The 26,822-nt window shown below is 51.5% G+C and overlaps 1 protein-coding gene across 1 annotated transcript in view; it reads left to right on the forward strand.

The window, feature by feature from the left end:
• The first annotated feature begins 2,902 nt into the window (after positions 1-2,902).
• Positions 2,903-26,822, forward strand: part of HS3ST4 (heparan sulfate-glucosamine 3-sulfotransferase 4) — a 66,774-nt gene continuing 42,854 nt past the window's right edge. The window contains exon 1 of the mRNA XM_055806969.1: positions 2,903-3,783. Coding sequence (XP_055662944.1) covers positions 3,146-3,783 — 638 coding nt within the window. The 5' untranslated portion in view covers positions 2,903-3,145. The remainder of the gene's footprint in view (positions 3,784-26,822) is intronic.

Consider the following 26,822-nt stretch of genomic DNA (forward strand, 5'->3'; position numbering starts at 1 on the left):
CTAAGGCACATGGTGGACAGGGAGGCAATTTGAGACAGCCAGCCAGCCAGCATGGCTTTATCAAGAGCAAGTCCTGCCTGACCAGCCTATGGCCTTCTATAATGAAGTGACTATATAAATGGACAAATGTTGTCTATCTGGACTTCTTTTACACCTTTTACATGGTCCCCCACAACATCCTTCTCTCTAAATTGAAGAGTTATGGATTTGAGGGGTAGATTGTTCAGTGGATAAGGAATTGGTTGGATGGTTGCATCCAGAGGGTAGTTGTCAATGGCTCAATGTCTGGATGGAGGTTGGTGACAAGTGGTGTCTCTCAAGGGTCCGTATTGGGAACGGTACTGTTTAATATCTTCATCAGCGACATAGCCAGTGGGATCAAGTGCACCCTCAGCAAGTTTGCAGACGATGCCAAGCTGAGTGATGTGGTTGACATGCCAGAGGGACAGGATACCATCCAGAGGGACCTGGACAAGCTCAAGAAGTGGGCCCATGTGAACCTCATGAGGTTCAACAAGGCCAAGTGCAGGGTCCTGCATCTGGGTCAGGGCAACTCCTGGCATCAAGATAGGCTTGGAGATGAAGGAATTGAGAGCAGCCCTGTAGGGAAGGACCTGGGGGTACTGGTGGATGAAGAGCTGGACATGAGCCAACAATGTGCACTCTCAGCCCAGAAAGCCAACTGTATCCTGGGCTGCATCACCAGCAGCATGGCCAGCAGGTCAAGAGTAGTGATTCTGCCCCTCTGCTCCACTCCGGTGAGACTCCACCTGAAGTACTGCATCCAGCTCTGGGGCCCTCAGTACAGGAAAGACCTATTGGAGTAAGTCCAGAGGAGTCCACAAAGATGATCAGAGGGCTGGAGCACTTCTCTTAAGAAGAAAGGCTGAGACAGTTGTGGTTGTTCAGCCTGGAGAAGAGAATGCTCCAGGGAGATGTTATTACAGCCTTCCGGTACCTAAAGGGGGCTTATAAGAAAGATGGGAACAGGCTTTTTAGTAGGGCCTGTTGTGATAGGACAAGAGGTAATGGTTTTAAACTAAAAGAGGGCAGATTTGGACTAGATATAAGGAAGAAATTTTTTACAATGAGGGTGGTGAAACACTGGCACAGTTTGCCCAGAGAAGTGGTAGATGCCCCATCCCTGAAAACATTCAAGGTCAGGTTGGACAGGGCTCTCAGCAACCTGATCTAGTTGAAGATGTCACTGCTTATTGCAGGTGGGCTGGACTAGATGACCTTTAAAGGTCCTTTCCAAACCAAACTATTCTGTGATTCTGTGTTCCCTGCTGAGCTTCACACAGTAACAGCAAGATCTGGAGCAATCCCCGGACTTCACCTGCAGAATCTAGGCTATGGCTTGTCAGCTGGGGGTGCATGAGGGAGCTCCATCAGCTCACTCTCATCCAGCTCTCACCCAGAGCACCTCTGCACGATGGGATGCACACCTCTGCAGTTTCCCAAAGTGGAGGCTAGTAGAGAAGGGTTACTGCCTTCAAATACTCCTCCTGCTCATGGGCAGGATGAGGTACCCAGCACCCACAGCCACATGAGGCTGGAAGTGCACTCTGCACTTTTCCAGTGCTTGCTCAGAAGCCCAGCTGTGGCCCTCATTATGTGTTGACATGCAGCTGCTCTGTGGCTTTTGCTACCTGGATCAGGTGCTGGCTCTTTGGGTAACCTGCAGCATTCAGCTGGTGCTGGTGGCTTGCAGGCAGCCATTCAGGTGCAAAAGGTTAGGCTACTGCTTGTTCATCTGTGAGGGCTTTAGCAAACTACTGTGTTCCTCAATTAATCTCTGTACCACAGAGAAGCCAGAACTGTTCTGGTGAAGGGGACCATGGTGGCCAGGATGCTAAAAGCTGTGATGTGCCCCAAAGCCACAGGGCAACACCTCTGAGGGAGAGACTCCTGGGAGACCCCAGGATGAGGGATAGGAGGAAGGTGAGAGACACTAAGGCATTTCTTCCCCTCACAAATTCCTTGCTAAAGCCAAAGCTGAGAACTGGAGGTGGGAAGTGCCAAAATATGGAGCTGGGAAGAGGTGGTGGCTGCTCCAGAAAACTGTGAGGAGGGAGGCTCTCAGCCCCAGTCTGCTCCACCGAGGCTGGGGACAGAGCTCCTGGAAGAGCAGTGTGAGAGGCTCTGATTGACCTCACCTACTAGTGCAGCTCCTGGCACTTAAACTACAAACTCTCCACGTGCCAAATGGCCCTTACCTCCACTATACCAGCAACTGCCTGTCGCTGCCCATGGTCTGCCGCCTCTCAAGCTCCCAGGAGACGGCACGCTGCCCTGTGGAACCCACCCACTCAGCTCGAGATCCTCAGAGCAAGGGGACGCCGGCCCTGCTGCACGGGGCCGTCCCAGAGGACCTCTCCGCACGTCCCTCTCCGGGGAGCCGGAGGATTTTGGCGGAAGCCGTGGGCTGGGGGCAGTGGGGCAAGAGGGCACGGAACAGGCTTTGGGGGCGGTGGAGAGGAGCAGGCCGGGACAAGGGGCCCCGGCACGGTGATTCCTGCTGAGGGGAAGGAGCAGGATTTGCAGAGGATGGCTGGCGCTGCCTCCTTGGAGGCCTCGCACCCCGGCAGCCCTGGGGACGGCACGGCGGGACGGGGCGGGGGGCTGCCGGGGGCTGTCCGGCGAGCGGCGCCAGCGGGGCTGCAGCCAGGCGGGCCCTGACCGGGCCGGCGCGGCCGCCGGCTCCTCCCGCCGCTGTCCGCGGTGCTGAACGGCCGCTGCCCCGCTCCGCCCGGCGCTGCCCCGGCGCTGCCCCCGTCCGGCCCGGCGGTGCCGGCGCGGCGCTCGGCGGGGCCCGGCGCGCTCCCCGCGCTCGGCGCGGCGGCAGGGGCGGGGGCGGGCCCTCCCCGCGCCGGGAGCGCGCTCCCGCCTCCCACCCGCCACAAAGTTTAGCGGCAGGAACTCGGGCGGCAACAGTGCGGAGCCGGCGGCACCGGAGCGCAGCCGCGCTGAGCCCAGGCGCCCCGGTGCCCGGCGGGGGCCGGCGGCGACCGTGCCATGCGGGGCTCCCCCCCACCGGTGGCGGCGGGGCGGGAGGGCAGCGGCGCCCCATGCGGCTGGGGCGGCCGGGCGGCGGCTGACACCATGTGCGCCCGGTGCCCGGGGCGAGGAGCGGGGAGCAGCCATGTCCCCCCCCGCCCAGCCGGGGGTGCCGGGCGGGCGCGGCTCTAAGGTGCCCCCGGCGCGGAAGCTCCTCTGCATGTGCAGCCTCTCCCTCTGCCTCACCTACCTGTGCTACAGCCTCATGGGGGGCACCGGCCCGGGCGCCCTGCGCTCCCCCGCCGTCCTCCCCGGCACGGTGGCGCCGCGCTCCCCCGCCGCGCTCCCCGGCACGGCGGCCCTCGGGGCCCCGCGCTCCCCCGCCAGCCCGCCGGGGAGCCCCGGCGTCCCGGCCCCCTCCGCCGCGCCGACGCGAGCCTCCAACGGCAGCCGGGAAGGGGCGGCGGGCGCCTGGTTGCGGACGCCGCTGGCCCCCGGGGAGGTGATCACGGTGCAGAGCGGAGCCTTCGAGAGGGACCCGCAGGAGTCGAGCACCACGGACGAGGAGCTGAGCCGGGCCGGCAGCCCGGGGACCCGCGGCGGCGGCAGCACCACGCCGGACTATGGGGAGAAGCGGCTGCCGCAAGCACTGATCATCGGGGTGAAGAAGGGGGGGACGCGGGCGCTGCTGGAGGCCATCCGGGCGCACCCCGACGTGCGCGCCGTGGGCACGGAGCCCCACTTCTTCGACAGGAACTACGAGAAGGGGCTGGAGTGGTACAGGTGAGGGCGCGGGGGCTCCGGGGGTCCCGACCCCGCGGCGGTGGGGGGGGGGTGGGCGGGAGGAGAACGTGTCCGTGCGCGCTGGCACAGGGGGTCCCGCGGGGCCGTGGGGCGGGGGGTCCACGGCGCCCCCCCGCATGCCCCCGGTAGGCGGCTGGGCGGTGGGACCCCGGCCCTGGGCGATGGCATGGCGGGGGCCGCTGCGCGGGTCTGCGTGGCCGCAGCCGGTGCGGAGCCCGACAGCTGAACCGCGCCGCCGGGGCAGGGCGGGTGGGTGCCTCGCCTGGCAGCCGTGGTGGTTTGAAATGCGGTGTTCTTGGGGGGAGGGCAGAAAATGTGTAAAAACATCCCTCTGCTGTAACTGCCGTACACGCGGCACTCGGCAGTTCAGCTGCACTTGGTGTGAAACATGTCTAAATAGGTCAGTAATTAATAATTACTGAAATAAACAAGATTGCAAGTTGTTCCAGGTGGTGCTGGGGGCTTTGAAACGAAGAAGGTTGCCTGCGTTCAGGCAGGCTGCAGGGTTGACTTCACAAATAAGATTGCTCTTTATTCAACAAGTTCCACGTCAAAGTTTTTTTTCCATTGACAAGATCTAATTCTGTTTGTGAAGAAGTCTCTGAATATTGTTGTCCGATATAGGGTAACATTTTAAGGGAATCTTATGCTAAAAGTCTTGATTATTAAAAAATACTGGACTGCAGTAATGAAGAGTGAAGTGCCTTGGCAGGTTTAGCAAATCAAGGATTTGTGATGGCTCAGGGATTTCTCTCTCTCTTTAAAAATCTCAAAACTAAAAAGAATGTAGTACATCAGTGGAACTGGCAAATTACTAGTAGTTCTGTAGTTTACAGTTAAAAGCAACCCGTACCAATTTCTTTGTAAGAAATAGTCTGTGGCTAAGCTGATAAAGTTTTCTTTTTGTTGTGCTTAGCATGTTTAGCTGCTCTGAAAACAAAGGGAAGAATAAATAGCGACAGCAAGTTAGTTGCTGCTTGGATTTTCTGGTCATTCTCCATTAAAATAGAGTACACAGTCTTCATGTCAAAGGTATTTAAATGTGAGGAACTCCAGGCAATTTTCTGTGGCAATTGTGGAAGCAGTGTCTTCATAACATTTATTTGATGTAGCATTTACTTGGCTTTGCTAAAATGCTGAAGGACTTTCTTGAGGGTCTTCAGTGAAGTGGACATCAGCACTGAGAAAGTGTGTTTGTCTCAGGGAGTGTTTTCAGGGTGCTGTGCAAACATGAGGAAGGAATAAAGGGTTGACTGTGGCTATTGTGGTTTTATATATATATACACACACAATTTCAGACAGTGTCTTATTTTCTTGAGTTTTCCTGCAAGAAAGGCTTACCTTGAAAAATAAGTTTAGAAACTTGCTAGAAGAGGCTAGAAAGTGGCACACAAAAAGGTTTGGTTTTATTCAAAATAGGCAGAAGAAGATCAAGCACTGAATATGGCAAGCAGCAGCTTTTTCATCTTTACAGTCGTGCTACAAGAAAAGGGCTAGAGAGTGGGTGTAACTCCTCTCGTAGAGTAAAAGGCACACACAGGTTTTCATTTGCAGAATGCATTTTAAAAATTTTCATCCTTGCAGTAGCTCTGTGGCTTGTTTAGCTGATTTCTAGCACTGGTGCTGTGCTGCACTGGTAGAGAGGTGGAAGAAGAAAAGGTTGGGTCACAGCTGACTTGTCAGGGTCCTGGGCAGAGCAGGCTGGGGGATGGATTCTCTGGCTATGGGATAAATAAATTACATTGCTGCTTAATTGTCATTGTGGCCCTGAGGATTTGCCCTGATTGTTTAACCTAAAGCCATCTTGACACCTGCCCAACCCAAACAGCATTTTCCTCCTTGCAAAAGTTTTTCAGCCTTGCTGGGATAGGACACCAGGTCGCATGGCACTGGCAATCTGCACCTTAGCAGCAGCAACAGGTTTCCCCTGGTGTGGTACTGCTGCTGGGCTGTTGTCATGGTCCAGGAGGCTGGTATGCTCGGTGCTGTGCAAATACTGAGCAAAAATGGAGGGGGGAGAGATCGCCATCCACAGTAGCAACTATTTCCTCCTGACCTCCTCTGAGATTACTGATTGAGTGCACCAAGAAGACTGCTGCTTGCAGCTGTGTCCCAGGTAGAGTAATTGGAGATTTTTCCTATCCACAGAAATGTCAATTTTCTTTAAGCAAGGAAGCAACTATTGAAGTGTTTATACCAGCATCTCCTTACAGTGACTTCTATCACTTGTTTATATTTTGCATATAACACTTCTTCTTATGCATTACAAACTGTTAGCTTCTAATACTGTCGAGTTTTTTCTTGTGTAGCGAAATAAGGAAACGGCAGACCCTCAGGATTCCCTTGCTTTGTCATTCAACACTGAAAAAATCTTCCAGTCTGGCAGAGTTGTAGGGAAGAGAAGCAGTTTCCCCACCTTAGTTTCTCTGCCTGTAAAATGGAGACAGCACCTAAGCACTACCATTTCTTTTATATGTGTCCCATTCATGATTTTTCTGCCTTGAGGTTAGTCAGCTATAAATCCTGTGGCCAGAATCTATACTGGGACAGCGCTCAGGCTGAAGTTGTTGCAAATACAGCTTTCTGCCTGTTGGCTGGTGCAGTGTGGTGAGCCTGTTACACCAGCTCTCTGCAGTCTGTTCTGTTTTCCTGGTAACCTTTAGGGAAAGCTGTGCTGTTGTGATTGCTTTAGCGCTGTGGTCAAAGTTTATGTAAAAATCACCGAACTGAGGTCTTCCTACACATGTACTGACGTGAACGGGGTCGAAGGCTTGTTTTGATTGGTTAGTGTTATGCTGCCAGAATTGTTTGTGTAATTATTTGTGATTCCGTACGTCCTAATGTTGCGTGGTCTGAAAGATGAGTTCAATGTTACAGCTTTCCTTAAACTGCATGTAATACCCCCATGTACATCAAGTTTTGTTGACAAGAAAAAAAAAAAAAGAGGCAAGCTAGGAAATTTAATGTAGAACATAACCTGACTACTATTAAATTGTGTTAAAGGCTGAGTAGGAATTGACTTTTAACCTTTCCTTCTGTTAATGGTGTGGCGATACTTCTCTCTGGTGTATGCATTACTTGCATGTCTTTGTCTGTCTCTTTCGAGTCCAGGACACTGATACCTGGCAGAAAATATTCTCTTTTGCTAACTTCATCCTTTACAATATGACAGAACTTGGTCCCACCATGGACAAAGGTTGTGGCAAGGAGCAGGTATCTGCCTTTCCTTTGGAAGTTGCTGGCAGCGCTCTTTCACCTACTCATTTCTTCTAAACTGCAGGATACGCCATCCTTCCCTGTAGGAACTGCTGTTGATTCTTAGCCAGCGCTCGAGTGTCCTTCTGCTTGCTTGCACGCCCAGGCACAGGGTCACCTCCCTGCTGCCAGGCTGGACCGGAGGCGTTTGCACAGGCGACATGCTTTCTCCCGCATGATGCTCATGCCTCAGTGGGCATGTCCCATGCCGTGAGCTCTGCCCCAAGCTATCCTGCGGTTGGAAATGAATTGTGAGACCCTGTTTGAGAGTGCAACAAGGACAGCAGAATGATGGGGAGACTTTGGAGGCCTCTGAGCACAGAAGGAATTTAGCTGACTACCAGCATGGTAGCCCTATCTGGGATATGCCTGAGTTCCTTGCCTGGGCATGAAATGAGGGGACACAAGCATGAGAGGATGTTGTGGCTAATGGAAACTGCAAACTGCCTGCAGTGTCCGACACTTGGACAGATTTGTCACCTTGTGGTGCTGCAGCCCTTGGATTGGTGTGTGCTGTGACAGCTGTTGGAGTGGCTGTGTACTGGAGGGCTGGATGTGGGGTCTGCAGGGGAGCCCTGGCTTCTGTGTGGTCCCGAGTAGCTTCATGTGACTGGAAGAGAAGGGGAGGTGATCCTGTTGGTGTTGTGCAGTTGCCGCGCTGCCAGTGGTTTAAGTGGTGGGACAGTTTCATGTGTGCAGATGCTCAGACACTGCTGGGTGAGCAATCTACAGGTGTTGAAGGAGATACAGTTATGGGTGGCTGTGGGGAGAGCGAGGGCTCTTAGCACTGGGACAGATGGTGTTTTAGTTGGGTCATTCTGCTGGTGCAACCAGCCAGAGCAGACCTCAGCACTTCAGCATCTCAGTAGCTCCCTGAGCTGAGCAGAACAGCCCAGCGCTCCAAGTCTGCTGTTCCCAGCTGCCCGCAGGCTCGGCACAGTGAGCTGGTTCAGTTTTGTCCATTCACACTTTCAAGGCTATCTTGGCATCCTATGTTTAGCCGAAAACTAGGGATTTGTAACAGTATTTTGAAAACAAATTTACAGTTTTAACAAAAATATGATCTCCAGAATGCAGAGACTATCTGATAGTGGTGAACTTAAATTGCGGCATTTCAAAGTTCACTGATTGGAAGATTATTCTAAATAACCAGGAGTTAAATTCTATGTGTACGTGCACATTGCTTTACTCCTTGCCTCCCTCTCCGTGGAGCCTTCACACAGAAGCTGCAGCAATGTCTCTGTAATTAGACCACGTTTCTCTTGCTCTGCCCTAGGCCTCCACACGCTAAGCACTTACACAGGGGTGTAGCTTTATGCATGGAGCGGCCCTGTTGCAGCCACTGCAAGGAGCAGTCACCATGACAGGCAATGAAATGGTTTGCATGTCTAATGCTGTTTTCACCGCCTGTCTGGGGTTTTTTTGGAGCATTTTGCCTAACAGTCAGGCCTGTGTGTTGTTCTGTGAGCTGCTACCCTCATATAAATAATGAATAATGCCATGACAGGGAACTCTTCTCCCAGTAATAAACATGTGCTCTCAAGCCAGCGGTTCCAAGGAGCAGCTGGCTGTGCTGTGGAGCCAATGCTTTCAGGCACATCCCTATGGACATGAAACCCGTCTGTATCGGGGAAGCGGCTGTCATGCACTGTTATCGCTGTAGCAGGCTCTGCTCTGCCGGGGGCCCCAGGCCATCTCACCCACCCTCCTGCTGTGTGTGGTGGGACCGTCTCTGCATGCACTGGGCCTGAACCTCCCTCAGAGTGCCCGGCTCTCGGCTCTCGCCACTGTGGCTGCTGGCAGAAATGGTGCCGGTCATGTCTGAGGATGTGTGATGAGACCCCCCTGCAGCATCCCTTAACAGCTGTTGGACAGCAACAGCTTGGGGCCATTCCAGCCTCGGTCCCACACAGCGTGACCCTCACTGTGAGCTGTAATTGCATTGCTGGGTAATGCTTGTGGCCTCTCTGATCAGCTCAGGATATTCAGAAAATCAAACCACTTCCATCAGCACTGTGAGTCTCTACTGATGGGCACTACAGGAACACCTACAGTGGACAGATAGATCAGGGTTTGCCGCTAATGATGGGCACCACTGCAGAAGCCTGGTAACTGCCGTGTTTCTCTGCAAAAGGCCTTCCCAGTATATTGTGCCCTCTGCACTTCTGGTAACTTAAGGAAAGTGTATTGATTTTTTTTTTTTTTTTTTTTAATCCCTGGGACCTGCTGTGAGTCGGCTTTTGCTGAAATGTAGTGACTCAGCTGCCCTCTCTCCTCTGCAGATCCAGTGCATTGGGATTAATGTGGGTTGAAGACTGTACAAGTATTTCCATGTAACATAGCTCTTTCAATATTTAGACCCCTCCACCTTTCCTAAACCTTTAGGTCTGGGTTAGATCCTACATGTGCACTGTTTTTTCTAGCCCAAGTCTTCCATGCAGAGCAAGCACAGAAGTGCAGCAGTGACCTCCCACTGATGCCTGGATCTGGTTCTCAGTAAAGCTGGCAGAGGGTCCGGGCTCCGGTGGGTTATAGGCTGGAGGCTGTGAGCAGGGAGCCAGGCTCTTTGCTGGTTGGTCCCGGTGTTTCATCTGTCTGGGAGAGAGGTCACTCCAGCATCAGGCGTGGATTTTCTTCTGCACCCAGAGCTACAGGAGTGATTCTGCCACATGCCAGAGCTGGGAGTCTCCTGGCCCCCACCCTGTGTGCTGGGCCAGGGGAACCCACCCTGTACCCTTGCTGGGCAGCAGTCTCCTCCCGGCCTTTCTGCTCTGTTTCAGCTGAAGGGATGGGATGCAGGAATGAATGTGGCCTCTTTGCAGGGTTTTGTCACCTGATGATGGTTATCCACAGGCTACTTGATTGTAGCCATGGGAATGGCAGCTGCTTTCAGCACCTGTAGCCCCTCTGCACTGTGCTCACTCTTCTTGCAAAGAGCATGAAAGAAGTGCGAGGGACAACACGCTGGCAGGGGAGAGCTCTGGAGCGCCTGCTCCTGCAGAGCTCGTTGCTGCTCCTGCCTCCGTGTAAAATGTATTTGTTTGCGGTGATGGTGGGCATGCAGTGCAGAGAGCCAGTGGGAGCCAGCGAGGCCGTGTGCTGAAGCCCCTTGGCAGCCCCCACATAGCTGCCCCACAGCCCTGGCAGGGATGCGGCTGGCACCGCTGGCTCTGCAGGGTGGAGGAGGGTGCACTAGGGCTATGTCCTGCCAGTGCCCTGCCTGGGTCCTGCCCACTCCCACGCCAAGCCCTAGTGCATGGCTGGACCCCGCAGGTGGGAGCAGCCCAACACCTCTCCGCAGAAGCGCTCGGGAAGGTTGTGAACCCAAGGCTCAGAAAACTGGCCAAGGAAGGTGGAGACGCCTCTTCCAATAACTTCTGGAGCATGTAGGGAACCATTGTATGTTGCCAGGCCTGAAATCATCTACCTGTTGCACTGTGCTTTCAAAAACACTCTTTCTGTAGGATTTTGCTCAATAATGCGCTAACGCTACAGCGTTTTGCTGCTAGTGGTTTAAGTGTTATTTGTAGTGTCAAAGTTCGTGAGCTTTGCTCTGCGTGTGAATGCAGTATTGCTCAAGCATGTAGATGCTACAGAAAAACCCAAAATAGGCCTGGGGAAAAACAGCCCCTTTGGAAAAGAGACGCAAAGAGTCAGGTGGTTGTGTTCATGGGTTTAAATGATGAGCCTGCCCCCTGCTCGGTTTCTGATTTAGCGAGACTCATTCTGCTCTGTTCGAAGCCCAGACTAGCAAAGGAGGAACAACAGGTTCTCAAAGTTATGGACAAAGGCTTTTGATTTTCAAAGTAAAAATTCCAGCACAAATCGGTGACACCTTGTATCGAGAGAGGTCGGAGTCTTCTGCTTTTCATGGATTTCTCTTACCTCTTGTTGTCATGGGGACTTCTTTTCCCTGAGTCATTATATCATGCACTTCAGCGGAAATTTTATTGCTTTGGGGGCTGGAGAGGCTCATGTGGGACATTTCTCACTGTTCGTGGTGTAATACACAGAGGTAATTTCTTTCAAATGATTTTTGCTTGAAGTGGTTTCAATGAATTGAGAAGGGTATGAGTATGAATGAAGGGCTGAAATGTTTGTACTGAGTTCAGGTGAGGAACATGCACTTTCAAACTTTCCAGAGCGTTAAGTGTGGATATTATAATTTCACTGTGGTATGTATGTAGGTAACAGTACATTTTATCCTTTTTATTCACTTTTTTACAGTACTATTTAGGATTTGAAGTGGTTTAAATTGGTTTCCCCTCCCTTTTTAAAAGTTTAAAAGAAAACCCTAAATCAGAAGAGTCTTCTCAATCAGAGTGAGAAATGACTGTAGAGATCGAAGGCAGGGGGTCAGCCCCAGCAAAGCGTGGCTTTGCCTTTTCTCCTGGGGCGTGGGAGGTAGAGAGATGTGGGCAGGATCAGGCCCTGCAGCCCATGCCAGGAGTAGCTCAGCCTCCCTGTGAGCAGCGAAGCCAGCTGTGAGCAATAGGGCTGCAGGAGCTGCTTCTCAGACCTCTGCTGCACATGTAACAGCATGCGGGCACCACTTGCTGCTTCCATTTTCTTGGGGTACACCAGTGTGTGGGAGTGCATGGCCAGGGTGACCCTCCCCTGCTGGGGTCTTGCCCCCCTGTGACCCAAGGTGAGCATCCCTCAGGATGTCCCACATGCCAGATAGCTCCTTCCCACTCAAGTCCCTGCCTGGCTGTCTGCTTATTTAGGCAACTGCTGTTTCCAAGCTGAAGGAGAGTATTTAAAAGCCAACTGTTTGAAAGCTGTGAAAAGGATTCATATTTATGGAAAAAAGAGGAAAAAAAAACCCCAACCTAACTTCAAAAAAACCCCTCCAACCTGTTTTTTCAAATCTTCCATTTCCATCCCCAGAGTCAACACACCAATTTAGTAAATGTTGCAAGGCACACTATTTTCCCCCTTGTCATATTATATATCCAAGCATCAAGGATGGATCATAAACTTGCTCTTTATGGCTTTAACATTTCAATTGCTAGTCACATTTTATGTAAATGAAGGTATTTACCTTGACAAGTTCTCCTGTGAAGTACAGTACTTCTTTAAAGAATTTATTTGGCAATATAAACAGGCCAAATGCTGAGGGTGGATGCAAAATTTACAATTGATTTTTACAGCTAAGTGATGTAGGATCCTCCCAAAATATACCCGTGGTTGTCTGCTCCAATCTCACCAGTGCCTTGGAGAAACTGAGACAGGGGGACTGGAGGGAAGAGGAAATAGCAAAGGGACATCAGTTATAGCCGTGGACCTACTAAACAGAACTGGCTTTGGATAAAAATAACTCTATCTGCCAGACCTTGTTTTGTATTACGGAGTTTGCTGTAACACATTTCAAGCCAATATCTGATTTCCATTCCCTCCAGAGCCAGGCTGGAGTGGACTTGGCCCCCTCCTTTATTAGTGGGTAATCATTTTGGATCTGAGTGGAGCAACGTTGCTCTGCTAGCCTGAATTTGCAGCTCTCCTTTGTTTTAGAGCATATTTCCTTTCATCTTGCATTGAGATGGGTACAGTAATATGATATACTTTCTACTAGTGTTCATCCACATCTGCAAATAACTTTATTTCAGCCTCAGCTCTGCCCTTTTTGTATTTGTTCTTGATGGACATTCATATAATTAAGCTGAGCAGCCAGCATGCTCGTGGAAAGCTAACATCAGCGTCAGAAGCATGTGTTAAATTCTCATTTGGATTCAGCAGCTGACAGCATGAGCTGCCATCACCCAGCCAAGGAAAAGACAAACCCACCCAATCTGTGTAACACCAACTACAAGGAGGCACCAGGTCCAGGGGCTTCAGGGCTCCTCTGGGTGCCCCTGCGCCCTGGGGTATCAGCTGTGCCCCCCCCCTCCATGTTCAGGACCCACCTCTGAGCCCTCAGATGCTGAGGAGGAGTTGCCTCCTGGCTCATCTGGGAGGGGAAGGGGCAGTGTCTCTTGGGCAGGTTATTAATTGTTAATTACTCGGCTCCAGTCCCGCTTCTTTAAAAACAAACTGACCCTTTTACATCCAAAGTGCTGACTCATGAAACGTTGATGGCAGACCATGGATCCTGCCGTTATTGCTGCTGGAGGTCTTTAATTGGCCTTTGGTTCGCCCTCACTTGGTTTGTCCCCTGGGGACCCCCAGCATTGATCCTGCTGCTGCTGCTCGCCTGTGCTGTCCGCACTTGCACCTCCAAGCTAATTTCTGGGCTATTTAGTTGAACTGTGTTAATCCCAAATCACCGACTGTTGCCTCTGCTCCGTGGCGCTGGGGGCCTGCAGAGCGAAGTGGTGTGCAGTGCAGACAGAGGTGCCCTAGGAAAGGGCTCTACCTCTTTTACCTTCACCATTAAAATCATGCGGAAAGGGCAAGTGTTGCAATTGATGGCCAAGCATGAACTGGAAAAGGCTCTTGGGGGAGCTGGACAGTGTGAGGGGGAAGGTGCTTTAGCTGCTGTGAAGGAAGATGTAAGCATGGTGGCTGGTGCTGGATGCCATGGGCAGCAGGGGATTCAACCTGCCCAGGGCCTGGCAGCGGAGGGAAGGCACTTGGCAGCACTCCTGCTTGCTAGTCTTCATTAATGGCTACCCAAGATAAATTAAATGTCTGGCCAAACCAGAGCAATCCAAGCTAGCCAGGCATCTGCTGCAATTGCTGTTGTAATGACGTGTGCATTCTGTCCTGGGCAGCTGGGCCTGGCAGAGCCCAGGGCAGCACTGGAAGGCCCCGGCTGGCAGCGTGGCAGTGCCCACCTGCCTGCCCTGCGGAGGGGCAGCAGCCCCAGCCTGAGAGGGGGCTCTGGCCCTTGCTCACCGCAGCTTTCTGGGATGCTCCTCCACCCGCTTAGCGCTGTCAGCATGGGAGGAGGGTGTGCAGGCAGTGCCACTGGGTCTGCTACACACGCTGGGATCAGAAACAATAAAGGTTCCTTACTCGGCTCAAAATCCTCTAGAAACCCCCCAAAAAATCAAAGCACTGTGGAAAAATGCCTGAGGCAGTAACTTCATTGGTAAACTAAAGCATCTCGCTGAGAATTTCTGAGACCCAGCAAATCATAATGCAATTTCCTATGCAAAAAGGGGTTTATCGCTATCTAAATATTATTCTGCATCGTCACTCATTGTAGGGAAGCTATTGCTCTCCTAGGTTAACTGATTGAACTTTGGAAATAAAGCTGCAAGCTTATCGTGCATATGGGAGTTTGACTTTTATTGCTCCTAAATTGTAGTGATATTGTTAGATGTGAGTAAACGTATACTCCATTAGAAAATATTAAAGTTTGATACTACTTTAGAATTAAAAAAGATTAAAAGAAGCATTTCTGTAGTCTAGCCCACCATGAAATTGGAGTCTATTTGGTATGTAAAATGTGTAACATAAATAGCCTAACAATTAATGACAAAGGAAGAGCTGGGATGGATTTAAGGCTCAGACTACCCTGGATTTCTTGAGGCTGGAGTGGCAGCAGGGGAAATGTGTTATTAGATCATTACAGGCTTTTCTGCTAGAGCCACTGCTGGTAAAGTTACATCAAGGTGTTTTATTACTACCCTGTTCCCATGTAATATTCTGAAACACACTCGTCTTGGGATGCGGCTGTCTCTATGGGAGACCGGCCACGTCTCTGCCACAGATTGCTTCATTTGGAAAATGCAAACACAAATTCTTCAGCCATTTTTTGCAGTAGGCAATGGTAAGAAAGTGCTTTTCCATTGCCAGAGTGTTTAAGAAGCTAGTTTATTAATGTTTAAGTTCAAAGCTGCTGACTGTGGTGGGGGTAATGTATTCAGGAGCAGGGAGTCCTGCTGGCCCAGGTCTCCACAGGGCGTTGCGGTGGATGTGAGTCTTCTGCTGCCTGGTTCCAGGTCCTTCCCCAGGGTAGCCTGGTGAGGTGCTTCCTAGCGCGGCTCTGCCAATGCCCCCTATTAACTTTTGCTAATGCTTGGAGTGCGTGGCAGGTGCAGGAGAGCCTGAAGTTCTTTGCTGTGCCCAGAGGGTGCAGATTTGGGATGCTGGTGCAGGAAGGGACAGGGGGGCTCTGCAGACAGGCAGGTTTCATCCTGTAGCTCTGTCCTCTAGCGAGCTGGGGCAAGCTCAGCCCTGAGTCGCCCCGAATGCTGGGTGTGTGGCACTCTGCGGGGGCTTGGTGCAGGGGACCCCCCCCCCCCCCCCTCCTGTGGCTCTGCTGGCTCCTGCCAGTGGAGGGTCCCTGCTGCAGACACGACCCTCCCACCCGTGGGTGTCGGGGTCTGGGAGGAGCCTTTGCACGGGGCAGCCCCCCTGTGCAGCCTGGTTGTGCCTTCTATTTTTTTTCAGGGGGCAGGGGGGAAGTGGGTTGAGGTACCACAGGCTGCTTGCTGCGCCTTTGGGATGGCGAGCCCGGAGCCTGCAGTTGTGGTGGTGCCAAATGAATGTTGTGTGGCCCTTCAGAGTATAAACTGCATTTCTAATCCATTCTCTCCCGAAGCACCCCCTTCACTTCATGTAATGGTCACTTTGTGTGTTGGTGCCTCTGTGCTTACATGTGTGGAATATCCAGCTCCTTCTTCATTACTGGGATTTATATCCTTGGTGTTTCTTGCTGGATGACTTAGTATTGTAATGAAGAACATGAATGCTACCTTAATTAAAATGCAACCCCCTACAGTAATATATAGGTTGCCACTGAAAATTAAGGTTCAGTGCAAACAGTGAGTTTAAAAGCTTGTGGCAGATTTAACTGGCGGCATGTGAAATGGGAAGTGATTTGGGATGAAGTGCCCCAGCTCTGCAGCCCAGCCATGTGGGACTGCGCTCAGCCCACAGCAGGGAGGGGGAATCGCAGCTGCCTTCGCAGCCCCCTCACCCAGCAGGCAGCTGCCTGTCCCTGGTGGGCAGCAGAACTGTCCCAGGCGTGCCTGCTCCCTGCAGATGTGGCACCACGGGGCTGGTGGAGCCCCTCTAGGTGCTGCTGCCCACCTGCGGGCAGGACGCAGGCAGTGTGGGCACCTTGTCCAGCACTTGCTGTGAGTGGGAATCGGCACCGGCTGGGTGCCTGCTTCCAGCCTGTTTTGTTTTACCAGGGAGGTGCAAAGCAGCTTAATGAACCAGAGAACTTGTTCCATAATATTACTTAAAAAATATATATGGTAAATGCAAACATTCCCGACTCCCTGTCTCCAAGCACTGTGCATGCACCGCCACTGGCAGTATTATCATTTATGAAGATATTTTGCATTCAAGGATTTGCAGTTTCCAGGCCCATGAATATTCAGGCTCCAGTTCGCCCTTTCTGTCTGTGTACTGCACCTATCCTTTCCTTTGCTCTTTTTTTTTTTTTTTTTTTTTTCAGCAGATTCAATTAGTTCTATTTGCTGCTTTAGCAATAAAACAATTCCCTCTGTGGCATTAAAATGAGTTTCTTTCATTATTTCATTTGGCTTCTTGATATATGTTGGAGGAAAGGGAGGGGGCTCTGTTTATTGTCTGCCCCGCTTCGCAGGGGCGGGCTGCCAAGCCAGGGAGGACACTGGATGTACTTGGGGCAGCATTAAGAATTAATGAAGGGCACTTGCTAGCGCAGAGGCGCAGGATCCTCACTGACAGAGCCACTCAGAGCTACAGACAAAATTTGGCCGATCAGAGACTTTCAATAGGACTTTGGCACCTGAGTCACTGAGCTATATCTGTTCCCAAGCATGCAGAGCCTTCGCATGAGCTCTTGGTAATGAAATGCAGACTGAGCCCATATTTGTTTTAGCCAAGGCACAGGTTAATCTGAGCTGAAACGTCAATTTAAACCCAGCAGATCAGTTCATGGAAACAGCGTGGGCAAGGGCTGGTCAAGGGTCCTTTTTTCTCCCAAAGCAGGGCCTGGGGTGGTATAAGGAAAGTACACAGGCATCGTGAGAGCCAGAGCAACAGTGATTATGTGGGCAGGGTATACAAATAATTACACGTAATGCCAGAACTCTCTCGTCAATCTGCTCTTGGAATGCCCTTTCGGGGGGCTGAGATGGCGTCAGGTAGCTGTGTAGTGCAAACAGACCCATAAATCATTCTTGTTTCACACTGTGCTAAACACAAATCATATTAGTTACAACACTGAAGAGCATCTAAGTAGAGAAAAGAGAAAGGCAAGGTAGAAAGAGGAAACTAGATTTAAATCTAATTGCTTTTCTGCGTTTGTTTTGCTGCTGTTCGGCTGGGATGCAATGGCACGTGGTGGAGCGGGAGCCAGGACGGGGTGGGAGCAGCGCGGCGTTCCTCCTCCCGGATGGCAAACAGCCAACACGGGTGTTAAAGGTGGATGAGAGGAGACGTGGCTTTGTGTTTTCAAATATACATGTTTTAAAAAATTACTTTTCCTCCTCTTTCTGTGATTAGGGAAGGTTAAAACAGTTGTGCTGGTTCCAATTCCTTTTTCATTACAAGATTAAATCTAGAACCAAATGAGAATTTCCAGGCTGGCAGAGTGGTTGCGACCCTCCTGGGTCTGACAAGTGCCGGACTTTTTGGAGAAAGAGGTTTGTGCTGTTCCTCTCCCCACAGAAGAGGCTCGAGGCCCTTCGCCCCACAGGGTGGGTAAGGGTGCCCACTGCCTCCAGAAGAATGGCCAGATGTGGGTGGGACGAGGGCTGCTGGGCAAGGTGGGGGGAACCTCCTGCCAGCCCGATTGGGTGTTAACAGCCACTTTCAGTGGGACGGTGGAAAACCATTTTAAAAGGAAGAAAAATTAGAGCGTACAGCAGGGTAAGTAGGACCGCAAAGTTGAGTAATTAATCACACCGGTTGTAACTTGGAAGGGAAATAAATGTGATAAAAGGATTTGTCTGAGTAGATTACAGGCAAATTAGAAAAAAAAAAAGGAGGGGTCATCACGGACTTGGGAACTGTGCTCTTCAGAAATCTTCAATCATACTCACAATCAATTCTGCATTTCCTTAATAGCAGTGTGAAACACGACTCACTCTGCGTTGTCTTAGATTAACCGCTAACTGCAAACCATACATTAAATTAAGTATTGAATATTTGTCTCTCAACAATACACTTGGAAATTGTTTATTTCCCTACTAGGTCTTCTGCAATGCATTTATGTACTGTAACCTAAATTGTGAAATAGAGACTTGCAATACCTGCACTTCATACCCTGCCGGTGCCTTGCCCTGGCAGTGCCTGCGCTGACCCACAATTACGGGACTTATTTTTCGTAAAGGAATTGATTGTTACTGGAGACAATTACACTGACTTTATTATACGATGTATGTTTCTCTGCAACAAACAATCTGCTTTACAGGTTTTCTTAGTAAAACCAAGTAGCTGCGCTCACTAATATGATCCAATTGTATTGTGTTATCTGACCTTTAAGGAACTTGCAATCTATCATAACATGGTTCTACAGCAGATCCACTAGTAAAAAGCCTTGGCTTCTGGGAAATTCGGTCTGCAAATACCTGGAGACCAGGTATGAAAGGAATAACAAGGCACTTTAACCCCTTGGCTGCTGGCCTGCCTGGGGTGGTTTTGCCACCCCTGCTGCGAGGTGCTGTGGGGATGTGTGTGAGCGACAAGGCTGGAGATGGGAGCACAGCTTGGTGTGTCCCATCCCAGAGCACCTGGAGCTGGTGCCTCTTGTCCCTCTCCCCAGAGGTATGGAGATGCGGAAGGGACCTGGTCTCACCCCGTGGAGCCATGCCACGTTGGCTATGCTGAACAGGTGGCTTTTATGCAGAGCTGATGACCCGTGCCTTTGTCCACCATGCATGGTGCTTGGCAGCGGAGCGGCGCAGGCTGTGCGCTGCTGCATTTGTGTACAGTGGCACGGAAATGATTAATGCTGGTATCATTCCCACCCGCCTACCCGCTCCCGTCTGTCCACTTTGCTTTAGGCGCCCTGACACGGTGAGCTCTGCTGCAGACAGGGGGGCCGTGCATGGCCCCTCGCACTGCTGGTGGCACAGGGGTCCTGTCGCTGCCAGTGCTGGCTCCGGGCTGTCACCAGAGAGAATGGGACTACCGTGCTGACCCAGCACAGCCTGGCCACCAGCCCTCCCTGCTCCCATCCTCGTCTGCCCAGGCCCTGGAGGGATGTGGTGCTGCAGCTGGTTGACCCCACAATGCAGTGGAAGCTCTGAAGCTATGCCGCCATGTGCCCACATCGTCCCTCAGGCCAGGCTGTTCTCCCGCCTGAAATTTATCCACAAGGTACTTAGAAGAGGTCTGCAGGTCTTGGTCTTGGCCAAGGCTGGAGTGACCTCCAGCTTGTCGGTCAAATAGCCCAGTCTCCTCAGGAAGGGATTTGCCATCCACCAGCTCATGCTGCCGGTCCCTCTCCACATCTCTCCTGGTGTGACTGGGAGGAGCTCTGGCTGGTGCGGGGCACAGGGCTGCCAAGGAGGCACTGGGGAGCCCCAGCGGGATGAGACCAGAGGGGTTCCTGGGCAGTGCTGCCGCCTTGTCTCTGCCCAGCAGGCAGCCGCAGGCTCTCGGTCCCACACTCTGGATGGGTTTCCAGCCCACTAATCACTCTCTAATCATTCTGATTACTTCTGTCTGACCTCCCTCCACGGCAATAATGCTTCTCCTAAGAGGCATTTGAGTGATTTTATTTAGCTAAGTGAAAGATGGGGGTTAGTCAGGAATCTGTTAGACCCAGGGAATTGGCAAGAGGCTGGGAACTTGAACAGGGGAAGAAATACATGAGAAGTTTTTAATGATTGCTTTCTCAGAAACTGGAGGACAATCTGTGCCTAGCTCTAGGTGTTAGGTTTTTAAGAAAGTTTTCTCAGCCCGCTGCATGGACTCTTGGCAGAGATCTTTGTGAAACAACTTTTCCACCGAGGAACAGGAGATCAGAGAACAGTTTCCTTTAACGCTTGAGTGTGCATGAACTTGCAGGGATATTGTTTGAGGCTCTGCTAACCTTGTTAAAGGTCACCTTTTGATCCCGTCAAATACCCTCTTTACCTGGAGATGAGATTTAAAAATGAAAGACGAAAGAGAAAGAGCTTAAGAAAGAAGGAGAACCTGCAAGCTCACTGAGCATACCCGCGCCTGGCTTGCAGCAGGGGAGAGATTAAAGCAGGTGCTGGCACAGCCAGGGAGACGGTGCCAGGGCTGTGCAGGGTGGGAAGGGAGCAGGAACCGAGCGGCCGGGTTGTCCACAGGGTCGTGGGGCAGCCCCATGGCACGGCTGGGGGTGCCGACCTGGCACTCGCCTGCCCGCCGCCCTGCCGGAGCGGGGCTTGTCGCAGCCATGGCATAGAGGCACTCGCGAAGGAAACGACGCCGGGCCAAGGTCGTGGCTGAGGTCAATAAATAATACATGACAATTAATCTTAGAAACCTGCGACTCGGGGGAGAAAGGCGAGGACACTGCGGATCCTGGGCTGGGCTGTCAGGCGGATGCTTTGGCTCCATGTCAGCCCAGGCAAGTCAATGAAAAATAAGCCTCCGCTGGGATGCTGTGAGCCGGTGGTGAGTCACTGGGCATGGCTGGCACGCTGCCGGTGCCGGCGGGAGCTGGGTGCTGCCGGTGCCCTCCCTGGTGTGCAGGGACAAGAAGGTGGTGGGTGGCTGTTGCTGCCTGGGTGGGGGGTGCTTGTCCCTGCTCTCCACAGGGTGGCTGGGCTGTGGTCCCAGGGTGATCATCTGTGGGAGCCACGCAGCCTTCACACGTGCCAGCTAGCCAGGAGACCTCTGTGCTGGGGGCTTTTGGAAATTGTTTGCCTTTTACAATCAATTCCCATTTGACATGTTTTAAAATGTGTAACTGTCTCCTTGAGACTACAGCATTCAGCAGGTGGTAACACTCAAAGCTTTTTTTTAATCTGTAGTAAGGATTTACAAAGGAAACCTTGACTTTTAGATTGATTTTTAAATAAGCATATATTTAGCTGTTGGTGCTTGAAGTACATATTGGATTATATTCTTCTGCAAACAGAATATTCTAATTGATCTTGCTAATAAATAATGAAAGCCAGCCCTGCTACATATAATTCAAGGTTATACTGCATTTGTACCAGCAGCACTGGGGAGTTTTTTAATACTTAAAAAAGATTATTTCTTTTAAAAAGGGAAAAAATATGTGTGTGGGGAGGGATGAAGACTAAATGCTGAGCTTTTCTTTAGAATTTTCTTTTGTTGTTTTCTAAAATGTAATTAGCAAGCGTCACCATTTGAGACCCTCATATACATATAGAACCAAATTTGAAAGCCTTTCTTTCTCCCTGGCAGCTGCCCGCTCAGGAGTGGCTGCAGGCGAGGGAGCGGGGCTCAGCCCTGGCCTCCCACAGCAGCAGCCCCCATGGGTGGCTGGTGGGGCGCGATGGGGCTGGGCCCCCCCGTTCACCTTGGATTGAACTATTGTCGTTGGGTACAAATAATAATGTCGGTTCTGCAGAAATCATCAGGAGGAGGGTGCTGCTCGTGAGATCGGTTGGAGAATAAATTTTAATGTTCAGCCTTATATCAGTCAGTGCCGTGATGGGTCGCTTGGCTGTGGTGTGAGCAGCTTCAAGGAGCCTCCACTCTGGCATGGGCACAGGTGCCTGTATGCCCCAGGGACACGGAGCGGCTGGGGCTGAGGTCTGGCAGTGCACTGGGAGCCTGTGCCGGAGCTCTCTGCTCTGACCTGCAGGGACCAGCCAGGACTCTCTGTGGGGATGTGGGGAGCGGGGCCGTCCCAGTATGTTCCCACATCTTGCTGTGGGCCAGGTACCAGGCAGCTGGTGCTGTGCAAAGCACACAACCAGTGCAGCTCAGCTGCCCACCCCAGTGCACCGTGGCCAGGGGGTAACTTTTGGGCTAGGTCATGAGTCAGGCATAGCCACAGCTTTTGACACTAGTGCAGAACAGCCCTCATTTGTCAGCTTGTGTCCTGCCACAGACATATTCTGGCACGTCTGGAGACCACCCTTTGTGTTGGCTCACCGGAGCCCAGCAAATGACCGGTGACAGAAAGGCTGTGCAGAGCTTGGTAACTCAGGGGAGCTGGGTTATTACAGTTTGCTAATGTTGTGCAGATTCTCAGCTTGTAGAGCAGGCATTAATCACTCAGTGACATTGCAATTACCATACAGGATAGGGCATTTATTTGGCATTTAACTTGTAATTAGGCAAAATAACTATTTCTTCCCCGTGCTAAGAAAGTGCAAATTGCAAATGGCCAGATTTGGCCTGGTGAGTTTATGCAGCTCAGGTGCATTGGCTTTGCCACAGGGCAAAGAGCTTTTTTGTCCAGCTAAGGTGAAGTCTGCTATTAAAGCTGACATTCATAGCAGGCATCCCCATGCTGTACAAAAGCCTCCCACCTGCTGGAGTGACAACAGTGACCAGCACAGTGGGGAGGACATGACGCCTCACGAGTGGTCATTGCACGGGCAGGTCACCAAGCCTGGTACACTGCCTTCTAGCAGGGACCACAGGAGGATGCTCAGGGATGCAGGACAGGGCATCCCTGTGTGTGTAAGGTACTGCTCCTAGCATGTATGGTGTTTCTCCCCTAATAATCACAAACGTCCTCAGCCCAAGGGTTAGGACAGAGGCCAGCTAGGCACCCAGTGCAGGACAGTGTGCAGCTTTATCCTTTGCTGGCTGCTGGAGGAAGGGAGAGCTCTCCAGGGACAGGGCAGCCATCCCAGTCTGTCAGCTGGGCAGGGCTGGAGGGATGGTGTGATGCAGAAGGCTACATCAAGTTCCACCCCTTTGAGACAAAGCTCTTCATTTCTGAGCAAAATCCTGTGTGCCTTGTGGCTGGGACCTGCTGCTTCACTCCCTGTTGGGGACAGGGCAGCAATCTGTTGCTGCACACGTTTGCTGCCAACCCTCTTACTGCTGCCCTGCTACCCACTGCAAGAAGCCCTTCTTTTGTAGAGTCAAGAGTGGTGCTGGAGGATGAGCCAGCACAGGTTTTCCAGACGAGAGGAGATGTTCCTATCTTCCTTTTCCTGTAGGCAGCTGGCAGCCTCTCTCCCCACCAGCTGGAGTGATGACATGATCAGCCAGCAAAGGCAGCATAATATTAAAGAGCTGCTGACACCTCACGGGAAAGTCACTTAAAAATATTTTATTTAGGTGCATGTCTCTGAATTTTTCTGCCTCTATACCACAGAAAACACTGCCTGGAACCCAGGTGCCTTGCTGGATAGAGTCCTCTGACTCTTAGTGGGGAGAGGACAGGGATGCAGAGCCACAAGCATCCAGGGCCTGTGCGCTATGTCCTACCTCTGCTGCCTCAAGCCCAGCACACACCAGGTGCTGGGAACAGCCTGACATGGAGCTGCAGGGTCCTGTGGGCTGCTCAGGGTGGGTGTGCTGGGCAGGAGCAGAGGAATGGACGCAGCAGGAGACTCGGGTGAAGAGGACAGACAGACCCAGCTGGACCCAGGCAGGGCAGAGGGCTGCAGCTGATGGCTGTTTATTAGTAAAACTATTCCTCATGGGTTTGCATTATGTTTGTTCTAGGAAGTCATGATGAATATGGATGCATGTGTGCAGGGAGCTGGGATGGTTAATTAGAGTGCAGTCCTGGGAGTGGGAACTCCTGGGCTGTAATCGCACCCTGGGGAGGGTGCCAGTCCTGCGGGTACTGCGAGATCTCCCGGGTTGTGTGCGCTGCCTCTGGGCTGCCGTGCTGTGGGACCTAGGGCTGCTGACTTCCCCTCTCCATGGATGTAATTGTACCTGCCTCACAGGCGTGTTGTATGAGTCTGAGTTAATTAACGCTCATAAAGCCACTCTGCATCCTTGGAGAAGAGCAAAGTATCATAGCTGCTATGATTTGCTAGGCAATGCAATTAGTTTAATTTCAAAAGTTCCCAGACAGCCCTTTTCCCAGCCACTGCATTGTCCCTGTCTGCACGCTCCATGTACACGCTGATGGAGAGCCAGCTCACGCTGTCTACCAGGGAGGAGACAGCAGCACTCTGCGTCTGCTCCTTGTGACCACCTCTTCCCCCCTGCCCCATCCCTGGTTCTTGAATCATTCCCAGTTGTCACCCTGTTGTCCAATTAACAGCCTGATGTCATCATGACCTGTGGCTCTGGTCACCGCAGCCACCAGTGATATCAGGAACAGATGAAGAATAAAAATCATCCCATTTATCCCCAGCTGTTTACCTTTGTGTGAGCTCTGGGGCTGCCAGTCCCTCTTCTCCAGCTGCAGAGGAGTCTGGATGACACCCTCATGCTACAGCCTGGACTACTGGGAGCTCAGATGAAGGATGTGAATCCAGACTAGCCTCTGCTCCAGTGGCAATCTCCTTTTCCATGCTGCCTCTGGCCAGCAGCTATGTGGGAAAAACTGTCTCGGGATAGCTCTGGGCTCTTTGCAGGTCTGAAATGCTCCTGTGTCCCAAATCAGAGTGTACTGGGCAATAAAGGGAGATGTCCTTCCTCACAGCCGCTCTGGCATCACCCTCAGTCCAGGAAGAGCTGCAGAACATATCACATGTGATCACAATTTCTGCCAGAAAACCTAAGCTGGGTAAGGGCTGCAAACCAGACTGCTGGAAGGCCAGCTGCGCGCCTGCCTCAGCAGAAGTGCCACCAGGTCAAGGAGCATTTAAACCAGTCTGTCACAGAGAAAGAGAACAGGGTGTTCATTGCTGGGGAACGGAGCAGCTCACAGTGCTGCTTTGCAGCAATCCAGGCCAGCCGTGTATTTGCAGGATGAGGTGGGTAGGGGGTGTCCAACTGGGGAGGTGGCGGTGTATTTATATATGTATATGTATGTACATGTATGTGTGCATATGTCTATGTTTAATAGGTTAGGAACTTGAGGACCATCTGTTTCAGCTTTTGGGGAAGCTAAAAGCCATTTCTGGCATATGCTGAGGCTGTAGGCAATACATCACCAAGGCTCAATGACTCACTTCCAGAGCATGGTTGTGCTCCGTGTGGGCTCTGACGCCTGTTAGCTGGTCTTGTGCAGCTGGGGCGACCTCCGGGACTTGCAGCCCCCTCCCCAGGAGCAGCCCGGGCCAGGCCTGGGGATGGCAGCGGGGTGGCAGTGAGAGGCTGTGCCCCACTCTGTGCAGTGGCATGGGGTGATGACGGCAGCCCCCCAGCCTCCTGCGAGAGGGCAGGGCTCAGGCCCTTCCAGCTCAGCCTGGAAGAATTTGATTGCTTGCTTCTCTCCAGGCTGCCTGGGGAAGAATGCCTGGCCTTTCCCTTCGTGCCCCATCTCTTCACAAACCCATCCTTTGTTACCAGCTTTTTTTCTTCCCAAGACATGAAAACTGAGGCCCATCATCTTTCCCTCTACCTTTGCAACAGATGAAGATGTCAGGGACCTTGACTAGCTGTTTAAGAGATCTGCCATTACCTTTTTCCTCCTCCAATTCTTGAAATCATTTCACAGGGATCCAATTTTCTCTTTCATATTCACTCCTGCAAACAGATTTGAAAAACTCTTTGTTAGTTGAAATAGCCTCTGAAATGTCCTGCTGTATTTCTTTTTGCTATTCTAATTAGCCTTTTAACTCAGTGCTGCTTGTATTTATAGATGGCTAATCCTCCCTCTTCAGTCCTCCTCCTCCATAGCAGAACATTTCCACTATTTAAAAGCCGCTTGCTCTTTCCTGTTTTCTGTTTCCCAGTTCCTTTGCTGTTGCTGTTTAAACACTCCAGCTCTTGACTGAGCTTCCTGATCAGACGCAAGGTCTCCTTTGCTGCGGCACCTTTCCCTGAGCGAGATTCAGCTCCAGGCTGGCACAAGCCTTTGAGCAGCTGTCTTGCTTCTCTCCTTAAAGATTATTTAAAGACCGCCTATTTTAGCTGTTCAGCTCCTACCATCCGCTCCTGCAAAAATGGGCAACCCAGGGTGGGCGCGAGCTCAGATCTGATTCACTTGCACCTTGTAGCTGTGCTAATGCGGGCAGGAGCCTCTTGCACATTTTCAGTAGCCGTGGTCTTGCATCCCACCACTCTCTGTGGCTGCGCAAGCTATGACCATCCGGAGCAACATCTTGTTCTGAACATCTCGGATTCCTCTGCTCAGAACAGCTTCTGCATCTGTGCAAAGGAAGCCACATAACCAGATTTGTGTCCCCATCCATCATCCTAATTAATCACCGTAGTTTAAAATACATTTTCACTTTTTGATGCTTTTATGTACTTAGGAGCTTGGACAAATTGATTTGCTGTAGTTTTTCAGTAAGCCCTTCAGCTTAGTGCTGGTGAGTGTGTTGTGGTTTCCCCAGGGTTGGGGGCATGTAAATATGCACTTATCCCCCCAAAGCCAGTGGAAGACTACCCCATAAGAACCCTTTTTGCCGGGTGGCTCTAACCCTTGACTTGGGAGCAATTCCCCCGTTAATGCTTTAGCTCTGCATTTATGAAGCTTAAGATAACTCAGAGCTCTTCTGGAGCAACGCCAAATTCTAGCATAAAATATCAAAATGTCTTGTATGGTGCAAAGCTTTATCTGTAGGCTGGAGATGTAGGGCTTTCCCTTTATGTGGCCTTCCTGCCAGAGCTTTTCATAGCATGGTTTCAAAGAGCAAATATGCAGGAGATCTGCTGGCTTAGTGCAATTCCTAAATGCAGATAAGGCTTACAGCCCTCGCGCCAGGTAGGAAGATTCCAGTGACAGTTAAATGGGCTCGATTGTGTAAATCTCTGGCTGTGGCAAGGAGAGATGGGGAGCACAGACAGATGGTCTGGCACAGGAAGCACGCTGGGAGCCTGCTAAAGCACACTTTCTAAAAGGCATCCTGGTTGCCTCGTGGCAGAGTCCTTTAAAGACATGAAGGTGAGCT

The sequence above is a fragment of the Falco peregrinus genome, chromosome 5, assembly GCF_023634155.1.
Source record: "Falco peregrinus isolate bFalPer1 chromosome 5, bFalPer1.pri, whole genome shotgun sequence".
In the NCBI taxonomy this organism is placed as follows: domain Eukaryota; kingdom Metazoa; phylum Chordata; class Aves; order Falconiformes; family Falconidae; genus Falco; species Falco peregrinus.